The sequence below is a fragment of the Mustela putorius genome, unplaced genomic scaffold, assembly GCF_011764305.1.
Source record: "Mustela putorius furo isolate JIRA1106 unplaced genomic scaffold, ASM1176430v1.1 tig00004033_pilon_pilon_pilon, whole genome shotgun sequence".
Taxonomy (NCBI): Eukaryota; Metazoa; Chordata; class Mammalia; order Carnivora; family Mustelidae; genus Mustela; species Mustela putorius.
Window position 1 is genome coordinate 4,130,143 of NW_025422169.1, and position 24,172 is coordinate 4,154,314.

General features: G+C 51.1%; 1 protein-coding gene and 1 long non-coding RNA gene across 6 annotated transcripts in view; both read right to left on the reverse strand.

Moving 5' to 3' along the window:
- Window positions 1-998: 998 nt before the first annotated feature.
- Window positions 999-6,062, reverse strand: LOC123389780. The gene is made up of 2 exons (XR_006604417.1): window positions 1,644-6,062; window positions 999-1,113 (listed from the first exon to the last, which is right to left on the reverse strand). It is a non-coding gene; the product is annotated as an uncharacterized LOC123389780 (long non-coding RNA).
- A 6,862-nt stretch (window positions 6,063-12,924) lies between these two features.
- The window catches only part of FBH1 (F-box DNA helicase 1), a 48,112-nt gene continuing 36,864 nt past the window's right edge, over window positions 12,925-24,172 (reverse strand). For all 5 annotated transcript variants that reach the window (XM_045072381.1, XM_045072380.1, XM_045072382.1 and 2 more), the window contains 2 exons: window positions 13,753-13,884; window positions 12,925-13,411 (listed from right to left, as the gene is read on the reverse strand). In XM_045072381.1, the coding sequence (XP_044928316.1) occupies window positions 13,241-13,411; window positions 13,753-13,884 (303 nt within the window). In that variant the 3' untranslated portion in view covers window positions 12,925-13,240. The remainder of the gene's footprint in view (window positions 13,412-13,752; window positions 13,885-24,172) is intronic.

Here is a 24,172-nt window from a genome sequence, read left to right on the forward strand (position 1 = left end):
CGGGGAGGGGGCGGCCCCTTTCGGGGCTGCCTTGACAAGTCCAAGCACTACCTCGCATTCGGTCCCCATTTTACCTGAAAATAGTACTTGCTGATGCCAGAGGGTCTTGTTGGTGGGGGGTGGGGGGGGGGACACAGGGACCAGAAGTGAGGAGGAGGACGCGGAGAGCAGGGACAAGCCCCAGGAGGAAGGTGGGTGTGAGTTCCACGGGCAGCGAGCAGCAGGCAGGGGGGAGGGGGAGGCACCCGGCTCCTGCTGCACCCCGGCCCCTTCCTAGTCCCTCCCGTCTCCCCGCTCTCAGGAGGCTGCACGCCAGAGCTTTCCGAATCACCACCTTCCCCTCTCCTACCTGAAAGCCTCTGATTCTTCAGCCTGGGGCAGGGTCCTGCCGACTGAGCCGGAACGACGCTCCTTGCTCTAGTTACCTGCTGCTGCAGACCCCACCAAAAAGACAGCAAAAAGACAAAGAGCAATCCCCAAAATGGGAGAAGGAGGATGCAAAATGGGGGAAGAAGCTGGAAACCCCACTGTTGAGGGTCTCGGCGGGCCAGCGGGGCTCAGCCAGGCGGCTGTGTCTTATCTGGCAGCAAACAGGCGCTGGGCTGAGCCGGAAGGTCTGAGAGGTTTCCCCGGCTCTTCCCACGGTTCAGCAGCCTCTGAGCGAGCCGGGGCTTCCCGACAGCATGGCGGCTCGGACGCATCCGAAGAAACTGCCAGGCCCCTTGAAGGCTAGGGGAGGGACCGCCACATGTCACTTCTGTTGCATTTGCTTGGTCAGCGCAAGTCCCCAGGCAGCCAGATAAGGGGAGGGGGAGCAACAAAAGGCATCAGTGGAATCTATCTTTGGAGACTCTCTCCCGCAATACTTTCTGGGGCCATCAGAGACACGGAATCTGGGTTCCGATCTTTGGCACTCGGTACATGCCAATAAAGTCCCGACAGCTGGATGATCCAGGGGTGCCTGCGGGGGGGACTGGGTCCATCTTTTTATTTTTTTGGTGGAAGAGGATTTGAAAGTTCTTCAACGGACACACCTTTAGCCCGCATCTGTCAACTGGCTGAGAGCGCCGTAATTCAGTTTTCTCCACTTTCGTTTCCCGCCGTCCGCAACATCTGCCACAGAGAAAACGGATCGCTCTCTGTCTTTTTGGTCTGCTTTTTTCCTTGCCTCATAAGTAACAATTATCGTCTTCTTTTTCAATCTTTCGGACATTAGGAAAGGAGCAGACACCAAAGAGACGCATTTAAGGGTCTCTCCGTGTTTCTAACCATCCAATCCATTTTCGTCCTCAAGGAAGGACCTTTTACTATTAGCCTCAGCGTGTCGAGAATGTAACAGAGAATCCCGAGTTTGTTTTCCCACAAACCTATGCTCCTTGAAGACCAGGCCAGATTCAAACCGTACAGGAATTCAACGGGCAGCTCTTTTCCTAGAATTTATAAAGTTACAACACTCCCTTTATAGGGAATTCTGGCTCCTTTCTCCCCTGAGAGCCGGTCTGTAAATCCAGCCATTCTGCTCGCTCGTACTGTGGCGCTGGATTGCCTCAGTGCCCCCTCACCTAGAAAGGCAGATATCCCCTCTCCTGCTCCCAGCCGGGTCTGGGACCCTCACCCAGTTAGAACTCAGAAGCTATGCGGACCTGCTACGGCGGCAGCCAGCAATGCTTCAAGACCATCAGAAGCTCGCCGTACTGTTTCTTGGCTCTGGTTTGTCTCCGTCATCCACACCGAATCCTCCAACTTCCCACGATTCTGTGAGCTCCCAACATTCTTTCAGAATAGTTTCTTTTTTCCTTAGAACAGACCCAGTTTCCATTACTTGTCGCTGAAAAGTTCCCAACTGGCAGGGACTCTGGAAGCGAGAGCATATTGCAATGAGAGAAGGAGAGAAATGGGGACGAGCCGTGACAGGCTGAGGGAGAGGGTAGGAAGCAGTGACAGTCCCCCTAATACTCCGAGATGCGAACCCAGCAGCCCACGGCAGGCAGGGAATTAGTTCCCGAAAGTCACCGGGAACGGCACGCCCACTGTGAGGGCCCAGCTCTGGGGGACAGCACTGCGCCATCCTGAAAGACCACGGGGTCAGGAAAGTCCAGGCCGTAGATGGTGGCTGCTGTTAGCGGCAGGGAACAATTGAGAAAACAGAGTAACAAGCTCAAATCCTGAAGGTCTCCATTCGAGCCACAGATGGAAGCCTAGAGACTTCTAAGCCCAGGCTGGAGCTCATCCTTCGGAGAGCAGAGCCAGGAGGGCTGCAAACCCAGACTGAGAGTCTGCGTCCTCCTGCTGTTGAGTCACGTTAGCGAGTTCACAGCCTGCCAGGTTTCGTAGCTGACGCGGACCGGGCAATATTGGAATGAAGGTCCGGGGGAAGTGTGCAGGGCTCCCAAGGACCCCCTCTCCCGCATTTACCCCACCTGGTCCTCAGAATCAGCCCCCAGTTTTGTCTGGCAACGCAGCTCCTCACTTCGAGGTAATACTATTTCCTGGGCTCAGGAGTAATCTCGCAAGAGGAAGCCTGTTCTCCTGGTGACCCACCTCCGGACTCGGGGTCCGCAAGGGAAGAAAGAGACTCGGCTCCCACAGAGGCCGTCCGGAGCCTCGCTCCGTGCTGCCACCCTCACTGCGCTTGCCTTTGCCTCCCGGGAACTGTCCTGTTGTCTTCTGCGGGCCAGGCACGTTGCTCCTGATCAGCTCATGGTCATTCCTGGGCCATCCTCTCCACACCCAGTCTACTCTCCAAGAGGCAGCCTGGTTTCTACCTTCTCCGGGCGGCCTTCAGTAACTATTCCAAAGTACAAAATCCCCTGGCTCTGAGCTCCCGGAACATTCGCTGTGCGCCCTGGAACTGTGGCATTTGCTTGCGACTACTTTTGTGCAGCGGAAGGAGCGCAGGACTTAGAAGACCTGGGAAAGCTTAGAAGCTTTCCTTCTGGCCTCGTCAGCTTGGAAGAATCCCTGAAGTCACACACCCTGGTATTCCGTCTTTAAAGAGGAAGTGACAGATGGACGGTCCCTCCCACCGAGGTGAGGAACAAGAGGGATACTTGAAAGTGCTCCGTGACTGGCATGTGTCTCTCCTCTCTCTCTAGGCACTGGAGATGCGGAAACTGAAGACCTGCGACTTATCCTTGAGGTGCTTACAGCCCGGCCAAAAAAAGAACCTTCAAAACAAAGAGCTCTTAAGACCAGTCTAGTCAATACCAATGCCACCGGCGTCATGAACAAAGGAATGTCGCAGAAGTGCGGGAAAGGAGGAAAGAAACCGCTAAACGGCCCAGATACGTGGGGAGTCCTTTCTGATGTGGTGGGACTTATGAAGAAGCATGGCTGAGATCGAAGCAAACAGAAACAGGCAGGGGGGGGGGGTTCTCCAAGGGCCAATGATAGAGGTGGGGACACAGAGAGAAGAGTAAGGCAGATGGCACCTGTGAACCGGGGCCCCAGCATGACTGCTGGGTAACCGCATGTCGAACAGATCAAAATGAGCGAGACTTCAAGAGCAAAGGTCTCACAGGAACTGGTCCTAGGGTCTTCCCTGGCTCCAACCAACAGCCCGGTAGATGCCATCACCACGAACCGAGATGGTCACCTTTCCAGGGCTCTTTCTTCAGTCCTTGGGCAGAGGACCAAAAGCACGAAGTACAAAAGAAGCATGTCATTCTTCAAAATCCCCTTTGAGAGAAAGGGGATCTAGAAGGCACGCAAGTGGCTCTGCACCCAGTGGTCCGGGGCCGCCTGGCTGTACGTGGCGGTCCATGTTGCCAGCGTGTTGCGAGAAGCCTTCGCTCCCAGAAGCGCCTTGGGTGCTATCCAGGGTGGGGAGCTGAGAAGGATCTCTAGTTGCTGCCCTGAGTCCTGACTAATTAGAGCTGCCTCGCTCTTGTATTAGGAGTCATGTCTGAAGAATGTCATGGCTAAGAACATCTGAAAGCCTTGTATGCACTCAGTTCCTAAAAAATGCTGTTGTTTTTTGTTTATTTGCAGAGTCGTTGTTCCAAGGGTTTCCATGGGGGCAGTGCAAATACCGTGGGTTTGGAGATGGCATGGGAGGTGGAGTCCGAGCTCTGATCTATGTGCTGCTGAGCACAGTGGCCTGGGCCCACCACTCTAGAGCCTTCTACTACCTGCTTTTCCAGCTTTGTTGGGGGAACCACATGGAGTAAGGGACATGAAGTCCTAAGTGTGTCTACTGTGTAGGAGGATTTTCCAAAATGAGATCTGTTTATATGCTGGAGAATCAGCCACCGGCGGCTACCTAACCCTCCCCTTCCTTCTCAAACAAGTCCCAACATTTGGGTGTTTCTTCTCTTCCACACAGCCATGCACATCAGAGAAGTGGACAACCCAAGCTCCAGGAAAGGAGACCCTGAGTAACTGAACCCATGCCCTCACCAGCGCCTGGCTTAGGAATGGACAGACGACCATCACCAGGAGATGACATCTCATCTCATGACCATAGATGATGACAGATGATTGTCACCATGGAGGTGGGGAAGCTTCTAGGAAAGTGTCCTGGCCACAGAAGACGGGCTTCTCACTGCCACTGCGCGTCTGGATGCCCTGCCCCAAACCTCTGCAAACAGCCTGTACCAGGGAAGTCAGCCCAGGCAAACGGCAGAGGCAAAAGAACCCAGCTTCTCCACAGCTGAGCGGCTTCTGTCACGGCCCTACACTCTGTCCCCCTCTGCACTCCTAGGGGAAATCATAGCGTTTATCGTTCAATGCCCTTTGGAGTTTTTGTTTTGGGTTATGGCCAAAAAAGTGATACAAAATCTGATGCTGAATTTGTTAAGAGAAAATGGGAGACATCCTAACAGACCCTAAAATGGGGAACTGGCTGCACAGAGGCAGTAGAACAGAGGGCAGGGCAAGGTCCCTACTACTTTTGGCTAAGAAGCCAGGCCCCTCTATTATGTGGTCATAAAGCAACGGATTAAAATGTCACCTGTTTTACTGGGGGCCCAGATTAGGAAAACATACTGTGAGGAAAGTGATGACTTAAAAAGATCCAGAACCGCTGAGCTGGACATTTAGGAAGGGAACCACGAAACTGGGGTGCTGATATTGTGTTGGGTACTTCTCGGGCCTTCAGTGAGGCCCTTAAAACATGAGCTTCAGTTGAAGGTAGACCAGACGTCTCTTCTGCCCGAGGTGCAAGTTTGAAAGAAGCCCTGGGGGGTTTTAAGCAGGAGGCTGACGAAACTTCACCTTCATTGCAAGAAGACCCGGTGTGCTTCCTTCGTGGACAGCAGAAGATGAATCGGCAAAAGCACAGAGCGGCCACAGGCCGGGCCCGACGGGAGCACCGGTTCAAGAGCGCAGGTGATGGAGAGAAATGCAGGGACTTGAGATTCATGGGAGGTCAGGTCAAAAGGATTTGCGCGTTGGTTCTTTCCTGACGTGGGGAAGGGCCCAGGGAGGAGCCAGCCGGGCGGGGGAGGAAATCAAGAGCTGCCTTTGGATGTTTGAGACAGAACCAAACCGTCCCATGGAGTCCGCAGGCCGAGGCAGTTAGGGTTGAAACTCCTCTCTCCACCTCTCAGTCCAAACCCCTAGGAACGGGAAACACATGGAATCACGGGTGGTGGGGAATGTGGGGCCAACACCACCGGGCTCACTCGGAGAATCTGCAATTAAGCAGCCCAGGGAGGAAGGCAGCTCCCTCCAGAGGCTCCGAAGGCCCTCGCAGCCTAAGGGGAAGGCCTTTATGGAAAGACCTCAGGTGAGGTCTTCATCTGTCGGGGGCAGGGTCTGGAGGGACTCCAGCCACCTCATTTGGGGTTGGTTCTACCGCACCCATTCGCTGGCAATGCAAAGCAGTCGGCTCGCAGCCCCCTCCCCTCAGTGTACCCCGCATTCCTCAAGCCCAGCGGGGCAGGGGGGTTGGGAAGAATGGGTGGCAAAGACCCGGCTGGAGGAAAAGCATCAGACAGCAAGGGGTCTCGAGGGCCGTCCAAGCCCCTTCCCATGCAGGCGGCCGGCCCAGAGGCAGACTGGTCCCACCACAGGACAGCAGGGCCGGCCACACAGGCTGCGGACGGGGCTTTCGCACAGGGGGAGCCCGCCCACCCCCACCACCCCCACCACCCCCACCACCCCCGCCCCAGGCCCTGGTACTGGTGTGTTCAGGGCCTAGTAACTGCGTGTGGGCCTAACCCTTGGCCTTCTCTGCGGTCGCGCGGGCAGCTGGGGAAGGGTACGCAGCCACTAGAAGCGTGGTGTTGAGGTCGAGCCGGGCAGTCCACCTCCGCGTGTCACCCCCACATCAGCCTCCAACCTTCCACACTCTCTGGGGGACCCGCATGGCGACTTCAGGACAAACATGCTAAGATGACTGAGTGACAGCACCTGAAACTTCCTCCTTAGCCATTAGAGGGGCTTTCCTGTCTCCCTCCAACCCCGCCCTCGCCGCCCCCCCAGCCGCCCCCCGCCGGGGTCCTCCGTCCACCGGCCCCTCTGCGATCTTCCACCCAACACGGAGGCGCGCTCACGAGTTTCGCACTTTCGAGACGACCTGCCCTGATGCCACGTCACCCTCATCCACTGTCCTCCGGTTCCCAGCCTCCCTGGAGCCCCGTCTATGTGCACAGGGACGCCCTACTCTAACGGTCGGTCATACGGGCAGAGTCCACGCCAATCGCGACATGAGAGACCTTTCGGGAAAGGCACCCCCCGCGGGGAGGACGCTGTTTGAGAATCTCTGAGCTGATGTCTGCTGTGTGTCCTGCATCTCTAGATAAGCCCTGAGTGACATCTACTTCCATTTCTCCGTTCCAGGCACGGCAGCCAACGTCCTACAGCGGAAGCTGAAGGTCAAACACACCCCCCTCTGAACCCCGGCTCCCCACCTTGGACCCCCGCGGAGGCGAAGCAGCCTATGCAAACACACCCGTGTGCTAGTGCGCCAGGCAGTGAACGACCTGCCTTCCTTATTCCCGTCTACACAGCCTGCTGCTTTAGTTAGTAGAGTTAATCGTGTCCTTGTTCCTCTGCCCCACAGGCTTAGTTTTCTGTCCCTTTCTGTGAAGTACTTCCCAAGGTTCCAGAACAGGAGGGGTGCCCTCCGCTCCCTTTCGCCTCCGATGGCTTGTTTCCTGGAGGGGAGCCCTCCTCCTGCTTGGTTTGCTCTTGACGTTGTACAATTCAATCTTCTAGAAGCTTCTTGGTAGACAAAATGTCTGTGCCGACGTGCCTCTATGCTGCTGCTCATTTGGCTCGGTTCAGAATTCTGGGCTGGAAATGGTTTCTCCTCAGTTGTGCGGGGTGAGCTCCGTGTGCTGCTGGCCGTGCAATCGGAAGACATTGGATTTGCAGATGACTTTTTTCTTTCTGGGAGCTTGGAGGATCTTTGCCTCTGCTGTTCCTAAAATCTCACTATAACAAACTCACTGTAGGTCTGTTTTTCATCCATTTTGGCGACCATTTACTGAGCACGTGAATCTGGAAACTCGTGTATTTGGCTGTGGGCAATTTTGATGATTTTTTTAAAAAATTTCCCAACCTCTGTCTCTTTCTTCCTGAAACTTCTATTATTCACACGCTCAACTGCTTCAACTGGTTCTGACTACGTATTTCCTGTTTTTTTCAGTTTGTTTTTGCTCTGCTTTCTGGATATTTTCTCTATCTTTCCAACAATTCTATTGGGGTTTTTTACACTTTCAATGATGTTCAAATATTCACAGATGTCTGTGTATGTGTGTGTGTGTGTATATATATATATATATCTTGAGCCTATTATTTCATGGTTGCACTGTCTTCTTTTATTCTCTAAATACACTTACGAAATTTAGCTGGTTCCTTTTCCCTGCATGGGCTGTTTTCTCCAAGCTGATTCAGCTTGTTGTGATATGAAAGTTGGATATCAAAACAAACTAAATGCAACCTTCACCTTAGAAATTTTCAGATGTTTGGCAAGTCTTGGTTTATTACTATATGAGTGAGACACTAAAAAATGTGTTTGAAGATCTGAGGACTTGGGTGGTTCGAAGACCATATGCTCTTGGCACTGGGTAATCTGGCTGGCCAATGTCCTTAGGGAGCCCTGATGTCACCGTCAGCATCTCTGCTCAAGCGGGTTACACGCCCCAGCGAAGGAACCGGCCCCCTCCCACGGAGCCTAGGTGTGCCCGCACGTGTGTGTGTAAACTTCCTATGTTGAGATTCTAACCCCAAAGGGGATGGTATTAGGAGCTGGGAGGTCATTAGGTCATGATGGCGGGGCCCTCGCGAACGGGGTTAGTATTTATAAGAGACCCCGGAGAGTGCCCTTGCCCCTCCCACCAGATGAGGGCACAGCAAAAAGATGGTCGTCTGTGAACCAAGAAGCAGGAGGTCACCAGACCTGGGATCTGCTGACACCTTGATCTCGGACCTCCAGCCTCCAGAACCCTGAGGAATACGCGTCTGTTCATGAGCCTCCCACGAGGGCCTCCTGCTATCGGAGCCCCAGCACAGTCAGGCAACGGCCTTGTCTTCACTCTGGCCCTGCCCTCAGCTACTCCGAGTCTCTTACGTGACAACCGTCCACCCAGAGGTGAAGCCTCTGCCCTTCTGCTACGGTCGAGCATGAAAAGCTGCCCAGAAATCTGAGGCCCTAAACTATTTTTATTTCTTTTCCTTTTCTTCTTCTTTTTTTAAAAAATGAGGCTCCATTCCCAGAGTAGAGCCCTACACAGGGCTCTAACCTATGACCCTGAGATCAAGACCTGAGCTGAGATCAAGAGTTGGACACTTAACCAACTGAGCCACCCAGGTGCCCCTTAGCTGGCTTTTAGAAATTCTTTTTTAAAAGACTTTTTATTATTTGAGAGACAGCACGAGTGGGGGGAGGAGGAGAAGGAGAGGGAGAAGCAGACTCCGTGCTGAGCAGGGAGCCCCACACAGGGCTCGGTCCCAGGACCCTGGGATCATGATCTGAGCCGAAGGCAGATGCTTAACCGCCTGAGCCACCCAGGTGAACCTAAATAAACTTTCCTACCAGTCTTCCTGGTTTTCGCTCCACCTTTATCCTCTCCTTCCAGAAACACCCAGCGTCATCAGTGCCCATCAGTGCCCATCAGTGCCCACAACTTCTGAGAGTTCTTGGGCTTAGGACTCCGTTTACTCGATGAGCTAATAAGTCAGTCACCACTCACTTACCTCTTTCCAACTGCCAAAATTTTATAACTTTTATAAAATGTTATAATTTTACCTCCTTTTTGTTTTCTTTGCCCTTACAGGTTTATGCCTTAAAAAAAATATATATCCTTTTACTGCCACTTTGGTGTGGTTTCAGAAGACATGTCTTGTCCACCCAGTCCCCTGGAGTCCCCCGCACCCCCGACCGCCCGGTGGCTTCTGGCCTCACTGAACCAGCGCACGCTAAGCGGCCGCGGACTTCACTCAACCTTCGCTTGACCTTCACTTGACCGCGCACTGCCGTTTAAGTGCTGTCCTGGCCTCCTCGTGGTAACTCGGTCTCCGGGAACCAGGTGTCACTCGCTTCACGAGTCCTCCCCCTTACCTCACCCCAAGTCTGGGCTTCCGGCGCCATTCTGCTGGAATAAGCACAAGACCCTTAAACTGAACGACCTTCACCGCCACTTACAAACTCGCAACCCTAAGACCTCTATTTCCAGCCCGAAGCGGCGTGCTCAAGTATGGATCCGTTTCCCGAATAGCCTCCGGGACAAATCTACTTGGAATTAAGTGCCCCAAATTCAACACGCCACACTGACACCCCACATTCAACATGCTAAACACTGAGGTCATCCCTGCGTTCACAAGTCTATGAAATCTCCCCTGGTCTGCCTCCGTGGAGGGTGTCCTCACCCACCCTGCAGGAAGCCAGACGACAGAGGCCCCATGCAGACCCTGTAGCCGATAAGCCACACGACCGGGGGTCCCGCTGAGACCCTGCCACTGTCCACCCTCATCTCAGCACTTTCACGGTCCCGTTGGTTCCACCTTCTTAACATCAAGAACAGGAGTTCTCAAAATTTTTGCGTGCCACGGGATCGCTTGTGGGGCTTGTCAAACACCAACGGCTGGGCCTAAATGTCAGTGTGCGACCCAGGCTGAGAATCTGCATTTCTGACAAGTTCCCAGGTGACGTCGGTGCTGCTCATCTGGGGACCACACTCCGAGAACCACTTGTCTAGTCACCAGCGCTCCTAACAGTCCACTGCAGTTTCCCTGGTCCAGCAACACACCCTCTGTGCAGAGCTACACCCCCTGCATAGTTGGAAGGACGTGACTGCCATGCTCTCTTTCCCAAAAGACAATCTGAGGTCTTAAAATCTTCAGTGATTCCTCAGAGTTTTTCCAAATCACATTCAGATCCCTGGCCTGCTGTTCGAGGCCCTAGAAGGCCGGCCTGGCCCCCTGCGAGCCCGCGGCTACTGTGCGCGCACTGGACCCCAGCCACACACCCCAGCCACACACGTCCCACGGCCTCACACCTTCAGTGGGCACATCCAGCTGTTGGTATGATGTGATATTTGAAAACACCTATCAAGAGGTGTTATAGGTTGCCCCAATACCATCACCTCATTATCTTCTTAGAAATTTAAAATCTGATTTATGTCTTGAGAGTAATTACAAGAAGGAACAAATTAACGCCCAGTCTACGATACACTGAGGTATCTCGACACTTACACTGCAAGAATAATTTTTATTTTATTTCAAATACCTTCCACACATGACAGCATTCGTGTTTATATCGGCAACTGCATCAGAATCTACACACACACACACACACACACACACACACACACACACACGGTCAACACAGAGAAGGTGGAGATCAATCGGAAGCTTTCTTTGAAATGAAAAGCCAGAGCTGGCTAGCAATAGACTGAAAATTCCTGAAGAACCAAAAAGATCTCCCCGAGTATCAAATAAAAGAAATTAATAAAAAGTAATGAGCCAAAATAAAAATTCAGAACTAGCTTTTAACTATTTTCTTACTCTTCCCCCAGTTATTGTGGGTCAACAATTAAAAAAAAAAAAAGACTACCGAAAACCTTGCACAAAAAACCATTCACAACTCAATAAAATCATGAAAGCCTCTTATTTTAAAGACTCACTTTTAAAGAGACTGAATATATTTTCATTTTCATGTGGTGTTTATGTTTTTGAGTAATGCATTTATTTTTCTCATCCAATCGCTCCTATTAAAATGATGATGGATATTTAACTTATTTTTTAAACTTATATTTTTACTGCCATGTAAAAATTCTTTTTCTATTTGAAACACACCAAATATTTAGCTTCACTCCTTTTTAAAAAATTCTTAACACTTGAGAAGCGCCTGGGTGGCACAGTCACTTGAGCGTCTGACTCTTGATTTCGGCTCAGGTCATGATCTCAAGGTCATGAGATCGAGGCCCGTAATGGGGCTCCACACTCAGCAGGCAGCCTGCTTAGGATCCTCTCTCCCCTTCCCACTGCCCCTCCTCACTCCACGCTCAGGCACTCTCTCAAAACAAACAAACAAACAACACTTGAAAAATGAAATCATCAGTATTAATATTCCTAGATTCTGTTATTTTTTGAAACTAGTGCCAAAATGCTAGTCCTGACACGGTGTCCCGGCCGCGCCGTCCGTCTGTCCTTCCTGCTGTCCCTTCCTCCTAGAAAAGCTTCCCAGTCTCGAACAGCCAGCTAGCCGCCTGTCCTGTTGTTAAACGCAGCTCCAGCATCACTCGGGTCGGCAGCCCTCCGACCTGCCCTGTGGCTTGCACGCCGGCCGGTGCAGCCCTCCCCCCCGCAGCCGGTTCATCTCCGCTACCATTGCACTTGCACTTGCGTCTCTGGGAGCGGCGCCACACGCAGCGCGTGCCCCGCCGCCGGCGCTCCGGGACGGTTCGGAGACTTGATGATTCTCCAACAAAGGCACGGCTAACCCTCTGGCAGGCACAACTTCATTTCCAGAAAACACGTGGGTGAACTCTTGCTGACTGTCCCTCCCCCCACGCCCGCTCTGGAAGGACAGTGAAAACTGTGACCGACCCAGATCCACAGTCCTCCCACGCGCTCTCTTACTCTGGGTCACCCGCCGAGCATTACGTAAGGCGAGGCCGGGAATCCGGGCCGAGCGGACGCAACAGCCCCGTCCCACGGCCATTCAAGTCTCCCACGTCTGCCTTCGGATTCCCATCGTGTGAACGCTCCTCACTCCTCGATGTGCGGACCTGAACTTGGCCTTCGCCCTTGAGAGCACCCCTGGGCCCCCCCGACAGCGCCGCTCTACTCACCGGCCGGCACTGAGCTCCACCAGCTGGAGGCGGCTAAAGGGAGGCTGTGACCATGGCAGCTACGAGGCCCGCTCCAGACGCCGCGTGGTGGGCTCAGGGCCTAGGTGTGCCGAGCTCTTTGGGCAAGGCCGCGCCAACTCCCCCACCTGCCATCTGCGTCCCTGACGTGCCATGTGGCAAAAACGTACAAATACCAGATCCATGTACATCTGGACGATGGCAGTTCTGTCACCAGTTTCTGTAAGAACCGTCTTACTACCTGCGCCCAGCGTCCCCAGGCAGCGAACCAGGTACAAAGCCCCCGTGTCTCCCTAGGCCCCACCCACCCCCACAGGGGCCAGACAGCTCCACTTCTCTGTCAAGCATTTCTGACCCCCAGTTCTACGGCTGGGAAACACAGAAGTCTGGCTCCTGTCACTCTGCACTTGTCATCTCGTGTACTATGCTGCTGTGCCCCCCGTGTAACGAGGAAGGCACACGCTATGTCTCTTCATGTGTGATTCCCCACGGCACAAAACCCCCTTGTGTTTCCAGCCGTCGCTCATGGCCCGGCCGTGAAGTCTCACACTCTGCTTGGTGCGCCACGTGAGCAGGGACCCAGGTGTGGGAGAGTGAGCAGGAAAGACAGAAAGTCGGAGAAGGTTCAAAAACCACAGGGCTGCGGCCAGGGGTCACACAGAGGTACGCCAGTGCTACAGTGCCTGTTTAATTGAAACCTTGTAATAAAAGTTTAAATACATAAAATGTTTTTTTTATCAAAAGAACATCCCCCGTGCCCCAGCCTGATGTGCAGAGAGCAGGGGCAGCAGAAACTGGCTACCTACAGGGAATGGAGAAACGGCACGTCCAGCTCTTGTTGGCTTCGTCCTCCTCTGAAGATGCCCTGTGCGTGAATTCAGAGTCCCGGGTGAGTGACGACCCTACCCTGCACAGGCTTTCTTCAGGCAACTCGAGTCCACACAAGGCATTCGGTACCAGGAGAAAGCGCCTCTCGGCTGTCAGAAGACCAGGAAGAGCAGGGCTTCGTGTCTGGGAAGCACTATGTTCTCGACGGTGCGTTCCATGGCGTGCACCTGCTCGGGGGAGGCCGTCAGGAAGGCCAAGGGCCCGACGCGCTGCTCCGCACACGAGTGGCAGAGGTAGCCTCCCTTGTTTTCCTTCCTGTTGCTCTGCAGGGGGGAAGAGAAAGAGGTCAGGTGGACGATCAGACAGCGGAACTCTTGAGACCCCAAGAGACGAAGCGTTAGCGTTCTGATGTTTGCAGACATGCAACACGGCCATGCAGGGTCAACTCGACTCTATCAGATTCCCGGGGGGGGGGGGGCAGCAAGCTGAACTGATCGAGGCACGGGGAGGAGGACCGAGGCGAACCGGAGCGGGCCCTCCAGGGAAACTGTGGTCCTGTAAGCGCCGGGCCACAGCCCAACCCGCCAGGCCATGCTCGCGCCTAAGACGCCACCCACGACCAAATGGAACGCGACAGAAAGCCCAGGCTGCCGAGGCCACGTACGTAAGTGATGGGGAGCTTCCTCATGGTGAGCACGGTGTCCACGGGGATGGCGTTGTTGCACTGGCCCACGCAGCAGCGCACCACTCCGGTCTTCAAAACGGCGCTGGTCAGCTCCGCCTGCAGGAAGTACTCCTGCGCACAAACGGAGAGCGGGGGGAGAGGGTCACCGCGGACCCTGCGCTCCGAGGGGGACGAGGGTCCCCGCCACGTCTCCACTGCGCTCAGCTTGGAAACTCCGCCGGTGCCGGAGCAGAAAACGCTCTTTGGACATGGCAGAGTCCTCACGGGAGACAAGCACCGACTGTCCGAGTGCCCTCGGCTCTTTGGCGGCCCCCCGCCAGTCAGGCCGTCAGCAAGACAGGATGCTTAGAGCGGCTCGGCCAGAGTCTTGACAGAATGGGCAGTTTGAAAAAAAGGGCTTAATGGGCAAACAGGAAATAATGATATTTCAGGACTGCGTCTGGATTTTTATCTCACGCCCACCTGTCCCAGAACCATTAAAAATCATCCGCATGCTGCCTTTTCAAGCCAGGTGAGCTGAACCGGCAGCCTTGAAAGATGTGCCCACATGGACCAGCCTGTCCCCTCCTCCCGGGCTTGTGGCTAAGCGAGTGAGCAAACGCTTGGGCTATTCGAGCCTCAGTCTCTTCACCCGTCAGATGCGACAGCAGCGCCTGGTTGGTCTGACTGTTGGGAAGAGGAGACACTGACACACGCTAAGTGCTCAGAGCCCGGCACGCAGGGAACACCAAGCCAAACGCTAACAACCTCCCAGACTAGAAAAGTCAGAGGCACAGGGACCAGTGTCTGGTCTGCTGTGCCCGGAATTTAACACAGCTGTGGCAGACGAGTAAAATCACAAATACCTGCTGACCAAGGAATTATGATTTCCTGTTTTCTGGATCACAACGGGCTATGGATCTAATTGTGGCAAAACCTGTATCTAGTATCTGGACTGATCTGGCTTTCTCTCTTACAGGATCTGTCTGCCTACAGCAGAACAGAACAGAAAATACATAAGCACTCGTGTTCCCACCAATAACTGAGGGACAATGAAACCAGGAAATCCTTCCAAAATAGGACGGGGTCTTGCTGCAATCCCCTTCGTCTGTCGTCTCTACTCCCCTCCCCGGGGGAGCCAGTGCACCCTTTCTGATCTGTCCTAAAAGGGCTTTAAGTTTACACATACGACCCAGAAGGCTAGGTATACTTTTACAGGTATTTGTTGACATAAATGTTGTACTTTGGGCTGCTTCCCATCTAGTTCACGGAAGTGCCACACCGGGTAGGACCGCATTGCTCTTCTCACGTCTGATTCAAGCCGTTCCCTCCAAGCGGACACTCAGGTTGTTTCCAAATTACTGTCCACAAAGCAGCGACAAACCTGCTTGTACACAGCTTCCCACCCACACATGCAAGGGTTTCTGCGTTTACAAACTTTCTGAGCGCAATGCACACCAAGAAACTCACTTCGCGTTACAATTCGAGACGCACGTACGTGCGTACATCAAAGGCTCAAAGAACGGTTTCATAAAACAGTATTTAACCGTAAGTGCAGTGTCGTCTTTCTCTTTCAGATTTTATTTCTACCTTGCTTTTTAACAAAAACTTGTCATAGCCCACTAAATTCGTTTCATTAATCACGAATGGCTTGAGACTGACACTTAGAAAAGCACAGCTCCAAAGCAGCGGTTCTCAAACACGTTGGTCTTGGAACCCCTTGACACTACTAAACATGACAGGTTCCAAAGGAGGTTTGTTTACGTGAGTCTTATCTGTTACTATTTACTACATAAGAAAGGGGCACCTGGGTGGCTCAGTGGGTTAAAACCTCTGCCTTCGGCTCAGGTCATGATCTCAGGGTCATGGGATCGAGTCCCGCATCAGGCTCTCTGTTCAGCGGCGAGCCTGCTTCCTCCTCTCTCTCTGCCTACCTGTGATCTCTGTCAAATAAGTAAATAAAATCTTTAAAAAAAAAAAGAAATTTAAGCCAAGAAATTCTAGAATGCTTCTCTTTTTTTTATTGTCATGTTAGTCACCATACAGTAGCAGACCACTAGTTTCTGATGTAGTGTTCTATGATTCATTGTGTGTATATAACATCCAGTGGTCATTACTACATGTGCCCTACTTAATACCCATTACCAGGTACCTCATCCCCCCTCCCCCTCCCCTCTGAAACCCTCAGATTCTTTCCCGGAGTCCGTAGTCTCTCGTGGTTCATCTCCCCCTCCAATTTCCCCTTCAGTTCTCCCCAACTTCTCCCAGTGTCCTCCGTGCTATTCCTCATGCTCCACATATGACCGAAACCATATAATAATTGCCACTCTCTACTTGACTTCTTTCACTCAGCACAATCCCCTCCAGTTCCATCCATGTTGACGCAAATGGTAGGTATTCATCTTTTCTGATGGTTGCGTAATATTCCATTGTATATATGGACCATATCTTCTTTAGCCATTTGTCTGTTGAAGGGCATCTTAGCTACTTCCAGTTTGGCTACTGGGGACACTGCTGCTCTGAACATTGGGATGCACTTGACCCCTCTTTTCACTACATCTGTATCTTTGGGGTAAATACCCAGCAGTGCAATTATAGGGTCATAGGGAAGCTCTATTTTTAATTTCTTAAGGAATCTCCACACTGTTTTCCAAAGTGGCTGCACCAACTTGGATTCCCACCAACAGTGTGAGAGGGTTCCCTTTCTCCACATCCTCCCTAAACATGTTGTTTACTGTCTTGTTGATTTTGGCCATTCTGCCTGGTGTAAGTTGGTATCTCAATGTGGTTTTGATTTGAATCTTCCTGATGGCTAGTGATGATGAACATATTTTCATGTGTCTGTTAGCCATTTGTATGTGTTCTTTGGAGAAGTGTCTGTTCATATCATCTGCCCATTTTTTGACTTATTTGTTTTTTGGGTGTTGAGTTTGAGAAGTTCTTTACAAATCTTGGGTATCAGCCTTTTATCCATAGTGTCATTTGCAACTATCTTCTCCCTATAAAACAGGTGCATCTTGCTTGGGTCGTGGTTAATACTTTGGCATCTGTACATTCCCTTAACCACCCCTCAATAGATTGACTAAGAGGAAGAACCCCCAACAAAGGGAACAATCCGAGACAAGGCCTCTGACACAGACCTAAGGGGATATGGATATAAGCAGGATGTAAGAGGTAGACTTTAGAATAGCAATTATGAAGCTGATCTCTAGACTTGAGAAAAATATTAGTGACAATAAAGAGTCTCTAAGGGCAGAAATGAGATCAAATCAGGCCGAACTTAAAAATGGTATCAACGAAATGCAGTCTAAACTAGATACTGCCAGGGTAAAGGAGGCAGGAGAACAAATTAGTGAGACAGAAGACAACAGAAAAGAAGGAAACCGAGGAGGCATGGGAAAAACAGCTTACAGCCCAAGAGCTCAGACTGAGAGAGAGAAATGATTCCATGAAATATTCCAATGTCTGAATTATTGGGATCCCTGAGGGGGTGGGGGGCGTCTAGAAGATATAGTTGAGCAATTCATGGCTGAGAACTTCCCTATCTGGGAAAGGAAACGCATTCGTGTCCAAGAGGCAGAGAGGACCCCTCCCAAGATCAATGACAACAGACTGATGCCCTGACATATAATAGGACAACTCAACAAATCTTAGAACTAAAACACTTACTCTTCTTAATAACAATTAAACCTATCACATGTTAATGTTTTTATCAAAAACAACTGTATTTTCAGAAAAAAAAAAAAAAAAACTTGGAAGAGTAACATTGCTTTCATGTCTGGCTTAATGGAAGACAACCGATTCTGCGTTCAGTCTGTGGTGAGAACACATGTCCCGTGGCCTCTGGAAAACTCCCCTGTGCGCTTGTCAGAGCACTGAGTGAGAAGGGCGGACGACACCCTGATGTCCTACATAGACAGCGCACGGCAGCCAAGGTCTTACCAGGACTCATAAACACAGCTGCAACTCTTTACCCAGGCTTTTTTCATGTACCCTTCAATTGGTCTGACTCTCCTCCTTCCGGGAGGTGGATCTGAGGCTTGCCCCCAACAAACCCTTTCCTTGTAGCATAAACTTGATCATACTTGATGTCTTGGTCTTCGCTGCGCACTGGGCAGACGAGCTCGGTTCGGCTTCAGATCTGGTGAGCCAGCCAGGGGTTCCTTCCTGAGGGCTTGTCGTCAGTCCCAACCAGCGGCCCCATGAGTCCAAACAGCCGCCTGGGCTCTCTGTCCTAGGGTCTGTCCCTGGAGCCCCTTTCTGCTTGGGTGCGGCCAACCTTCGGGGCTTAATTTTACTCCGGTGGCAGGAAACAGTTTTAGGGTTCGATTGGGGCAGAACGTCTCTTGGGGAGTACCTAGCTGATGGCACAAGAGCTCGTTTCTTCCTCCCATTTGGTTTGGCTCTTAGATTTCTTCCTCCTGTTCAGCTGCCTCTTAGCCTCTTTTCCTGCTTCAGAAAAGGCTGGCAAGGAAGCAGTTTGGTTCAGTCAGTGGAGCTCTGACTTACAAAGGAACTAGAAACAAGGAAGCTGTTTGGTTCAGTCGTGAAGCGACCCCACCCCCACCCCCACAACTCCCCGCCCTGACTTCCAGGGAGGAACCAATGGTCACAGAGTCACTCTTGGCTTAGTTTGGTTTGTCTGTTGTTATAGCTTTTGATATCTTTGAATAAAACCAGACATGTTCTACTTGGAAACTGGGAAATGACACTTTGATTCTCCCACATGCAACCTTCTGGGCCATTCTCCAAACCTGGGCAATCACTTTTGGCAACACGGCTTGGCCACAACAGTCAACAGACTCTGGACAGAAATGACCAACTAACAAATCCATAAATTAGACAATACCATCTTGCAATTGGGTTTTGTAAAAGGGGGAATCTTTGGAAGTTGGGCATTTAAGATTTTGTCTGCATCTTGTTTGTGTGGTATTGCTAAAGTTAATTTATAAAAGAGCTCTAGTTTAAAGGCAAGAACTTGTAAAAACTGGGCATTCTAAAACTCAGAAAGATAGGGTGCCTGGGTGGCTCAGTTGGTTAAGCGTCTTCTTTGGCTCAGGTCATGATCCCAGGGTCCTGGGATCGAGCCCCTCTACCCACCCACCACTTGTGATCTCTCACTCACGCTGTCTCACAAATACATAAAATCTTTTACAAAGGTAAAATTCAGAAAGATAGGAATCCAAATGTTTAAGTTCCTGTGACCTTGGAAAATACTTGGAATTAAAAGCTAATTTAGGCTGTTGGTTTACTAGAAATAAGGGAACCGAGTCTGTAAAGCTGTAGAAGTTTTGTGAGAAGGGAATCTTCAGAAAGGAGTTTTGTGCGTGGTCAGGACTAAGATTACGAAGACATACTATATAAAGAGTCTTACTATATAGAGTGCGCAGGATCAGACACGAGTTGAACAGTGACTCAGTATCAACAGGAACCTCAGCTGGTTCTCTAAGGAGTTCCAAAAGTTGGATTACTCTTCAGGGCATGCTACACGGGGGCAAGAGTCCTGGTTTGGGGCCATGAGCGTCGAGGGCATGCCCCTGGCAAGGCAGCTGTCTTTGGTCAAGGCAATCCCTGATGGTTGCAGGACCATGGGCAGTGCTCCTGCCGCTGGGAGTCCCTCATTCCTGATGAAGACTTTCAACGAAGGCGAAGCGTGCATTCCAACAGATTCTTGCTTGAACCATCCCTGGTTCTCTGTTTGCTCTTCCAGATTTAAGGCTATGACTTAGAGAAATTTGGTAAAATATTCCTTTGGAAACAAATATGGAACACGTACGTACCTTCTTCTCCCAATCTGATCCCTCCAGAATTCAGAAACTCTGACTATTCTTATTTTTATAAAAATGTATGTATTTGTGTAAGTTTGATGAGAATCTGGTCTTCTACAGAACACAACTGGAAACAGTGGTTATGTTACCAAGGCTTCGAGAGGATCAGACACGAGTCTGTCCTATTCGAGGGGCGCGCGTAGGCTCAGATATGACCAGGCCGTTTTAAGGAACTAAGGGTGACTTTATGGATCCGACGAAACCCCTTGCAAAAATCGGTCTGGTCCCTTGCTTGTAGGGTTCCCAGCAGCCTTACCAGAGGAGGAAAGAGGATCACCTCCCAGCACATGCAGGAACCTCAAGATATTTGGGGGACTTCGAAGATAGGAATTCACCGAAATCTATAGTATTGTAGGTAATGTCTGCTGCCAAGTGTTTGGTTTGTCTTCTTAGCCTTAAGAGGCTGTTAGAAGTTGAATGTGAAATTCCTTATGAAAAGTTCCAGCAGAGCAAATTCATCCAAAAAAAGGCGGTGGGGGTGGAGGGGGCAATTACTACTCCTGCCATGCTTATGCGAACAAGTAGGCCAACTTTGTTAAAACTGGCCTTATTTTACAAACAAAGGAGTCTTCATTTGGCTACCTTTGAAAATGATTTTAGAAAAACTGTTCCAGTAACACACCTTCCTGGGTGTTAGATTCTAGTTCTGAATGAACAGTCTTTGAGCGGATCAGTTGCCTGTTCAGCCGGACTGAAGCCGTGCCAGCCGCTCTGCCTCCAGTAAGAGTGGCCCTTGGAGGGGCTCTGCGTAAGGCCCCGTGCTATAACTAGGATCTTTAAGATGCGGACGGATTCCCACTGGGCAAATGAATCATTTCACGGTCTAACAGTTTCTGAAAGCTAAAAACAAACCAACTAACCACACCTTTAAAACCCCAAACATCGTGGGAAAAATAAGTTTTCCTTTACAATTAGCTTGAAGACAATCAGGCACTGTACAGTGAGAGAACAGTGCCCCGGCCATCAAGACGACCAGCCCCCTGGCCCAAGGCACAGTTATACAGCACGTGTCAAAGTGGCAGACTCTCCCCATCCCCAAAACCCTACCGGTGGATCCAAAACTGCCTAACAGCTTCTCCCCTAGACTCTAAATTCCACAAGGCCATGGAGTGTGTTACTTGTCTAGTCACCTGTACTCCCTAGTGCGAACTACAGTGCTAGGCACGGCATAGGGGCTGCCAACGGAGGGAACAGTCAATTAATCAAGCCACCTCCACTCTTCCCTGACATCCTGGGGGTCTGCTAGTGCCGCAGGTGTGAAGACAGGAGCCGCTGGGAAACACCATCGTCCAGGGAACTGCCAAGGGGCTCATGTCATAGTCAAGTGCGAGCAGGAGGACCCGCATAGCCGCAGCAAATGCTATCCAAAGGAAGGAAAACAAAACCTACCCCAAAGCTTCGCTTGAACCCTCAGGCTTCAGGAACCCAAAGGCACCTGATACCACTACCTCTGCATCCCTTCCTTAAATCTTTCCAGGCTGCTTTGGTCCTCACTAGCCATTGGGTCACCAGCTCCTAAGTCCTCACCCACTACCTCCTGGGGGCGATTCTGTCCTCGTCCCCGTTGTAGAGAGGAGGGCACAAGAGTTGAGAAAGGAGGTCACTTATGCAAACGTTGGAGAGATGGGACCACAGGAGATACGGGGCTCCAACCTGGGTCTAAGTCCAGAACCTGTGCTCTCTCACCGCCAAGCAACAGTGAGGCTCCCTCTCTCCCGCGATCTGCAGACACAAAGCTCCAGGACAAGGAGGCACATGACGACAGAGCTTCGCCACCAGAGCTGCTGAATGAATGAGTGCATGCGAGCCAACACCTCCACATCTTCCTCGGATGCCAGTCCCCCTCCCCCATACCTTCCTTCTGGAGCCAAACGTCTCGACGACCAGTAACCTCGAGATCAGTAACCACCTCAGAGGACCCCCAGCCCGCACTCTCCCGAAGCACCGACAGTTACCCCGTCAAGCCACCCGGACCCTTCCCTAACACCCTCCTCTCGGTGCAGGTGCAGCCCTGGGCCAGCTTCACAGATGAGGACACAGGCGCACAGAGTGATGAGTGACCTGTCCACAGACTGTCCGGCCAGGAGAACTGAGCTGAGAATCGGGCCTGGCCCAGCCCCAGGCTGGAACAGGGGCTGCCCTCATCCAGGGACAAACCCCTTCCGAGCGCCCACAGTGTGCCAGGCGCCATGCTGAGGATACACCTGTGCCAAGTGGATTAAGACTCGCGGATTCTGGGAGGCCGAGAAGCTATCTCTGAGAAACCACATGACTTCCCCACGCTGCATTCAACAATGTGGTGATTCTCCTCACTTCCTCAAAACTTAAGGAAACAAAGGAACCAAAGGGCTTCTGGGGATTCGCTAGATGTTCTAAGGGGGTGAGAGAGAAGGAGGCTGCCTGACCTGCTCCTGGTCACAGACACCACGGTGGCTTCTCACTCTGGGTCGCAGGAACAATGGCTTCCTATTGTTCAAAAGCCTCGCATGCAGGGCTGCCCCGTTCACGTGTTTTCATGTTCTCCACTTCATTATCCTAGTCCCCTGCCCGGAGCCTTCAACACCCCACAGCCTTCCTCTCCGAGCGGAGCGGGGGCTTGGCCACTTCCAAAGAGGATGTCTCCAAACAGAGGCCTCGGCCGTGACAAAAAGCAGAAGTATTTCCTCTCACGCAAGGGCGTTCGGACCCAAACTTCAGCTCACAGGGACGGGCCACGTTTCCGGGGCTCCCTCAGGGCCTTCTGGGAGCAACAGATGTTTTCCAACCCAGCCTCAGCAAGGCGGAAGTATTTCTCTTGATTCCATAACCCTTTCTACATGGGGGAAAATTCACGTTCCCCATAAAATGTAGGTGATCACCAACTGACGAGCTTCCGACTAGCTTTAAAAAGCCTTTCAGACGCTTCTGTGTAACTGGTGGGCTGTGACTCTCAGGTAGACAATCTCTGTGGAAAACCTGGCAGCATCTAGAAAGATCACGCACCCATTTATCCTCTACCTAGGAACTAAGATTCGCACTGGCAAACCAGAAAATGATTTGTGCCTTGTGATGCCTCGTGGCATTACTCCTCAAGGCAAGAGACTGGAGAGAACCCAGTGGCCATCAGCGAGGGGCTACACCAGCCATGATACACAGACCCAGTGACGACGCCACAGCGGTCCCAAGGGATGAGAAAGAGCTGCACGCGAGACTAACAGTGAGTGATCTCCACACACATTTCCCAGCGACAAAGCGAGGTTCAGAACGCTAGCTCGGGGAATGTCACCTTTCACGAAAAAGGAAAATAGGAAAATTTATATGTATCTGCTGGTACTTGCAAAAAGAAATACCAAAGGATACACTGAACACAAATTTTTAAAAAATAGTTATCAATGGTGCAGGGAGAGAGTCTGAAGGGGACAATGACAGAATGAGATACAAAGTTCTGATGTTGAGAACATAAATGTCTTATACATTCAAAAAAGATAATTAAGTCACAAAAAAGCAAAGCAATCCCTGTAGAGACAGCAAACAAACAGATCTATCTTCTTGTAATTACACTGGCGGATCTAACCCCAGAGGAAAAAGAACTGACTTCACGAGCCCTCAGAACATGGTACTCGTACAACACGGCCGAGTGGAATATGGAGAAACGGGGCTGTCAGGAAATCTCAAATTGCACTCAGTACTCTGCTGACAGGAATACTGGTACTGCTTTGTAACCGCTTCTTCAGCAGGAGAGTGTAAATAAGAGAGCAATAAGCACCGTTAGGAACCGAGATCTACACCCCCGTAAGAAAGCAGGTCTAGCGTGGCGCATTCTGCAGCACACTCACTCCACCACGAGCCGCATTCGAGGGAAGGGGGGGGGTCTTACACTGCTCTCTATTAAGAAACTTACAAGACTTCACAACTCCAAATTCTGTTTGGACCCTGACTTAAACAAAACAACTCAAAAAAGGCATTTTTGAGACAATCACAAAAGTACGAATATGGACTGGGTAGCAGAGGCCACATGGAACTATCATAAATTTTACAATGTAATGGCACTATAACTATGGGGGGGGTCCACTTTTTTTTTAGAGATATATATTCCAACTGTATATAGGTATGATTTGTATATAGTAATTCAATTTATTATTTTCTTGACTTTTAAATATCTCAGAATTTTCCTAAGTTAGAAAAAATCCCCTTGAGCCGGCGTCGTGAAGTGGAATGCTGCTTCGCAATACCCCGGCTACAAGTCACCAACGTGGCAGCTCGGTTCTGTGATGAATCCAGCCTCCAGAGCACCACCAAGTCTCCAGAGCACCACCACACTCCAGCTTCTAAAAAGATATTGGCGGTCCAAGTTTATACAAAACTCATGTAATCTCTACCTAGAGATTGTTCGTATATAAAAATTATAGTTGACCCTCAAATAACTTTGAAATGCACGGGTCTACTTAAACACGGATTTTTTATTTTTTAATAGTGCAATGATGTAAGTGTATTTTCTCTTACTTATGATTTTCCCTTTCTAGCTTACTTTATCATAAGAATACCGTATAGAGTATATCCAACATACGGAACACGTGTTAATCGACTGTTTATGTTATCGGTGAGGCTTCTGG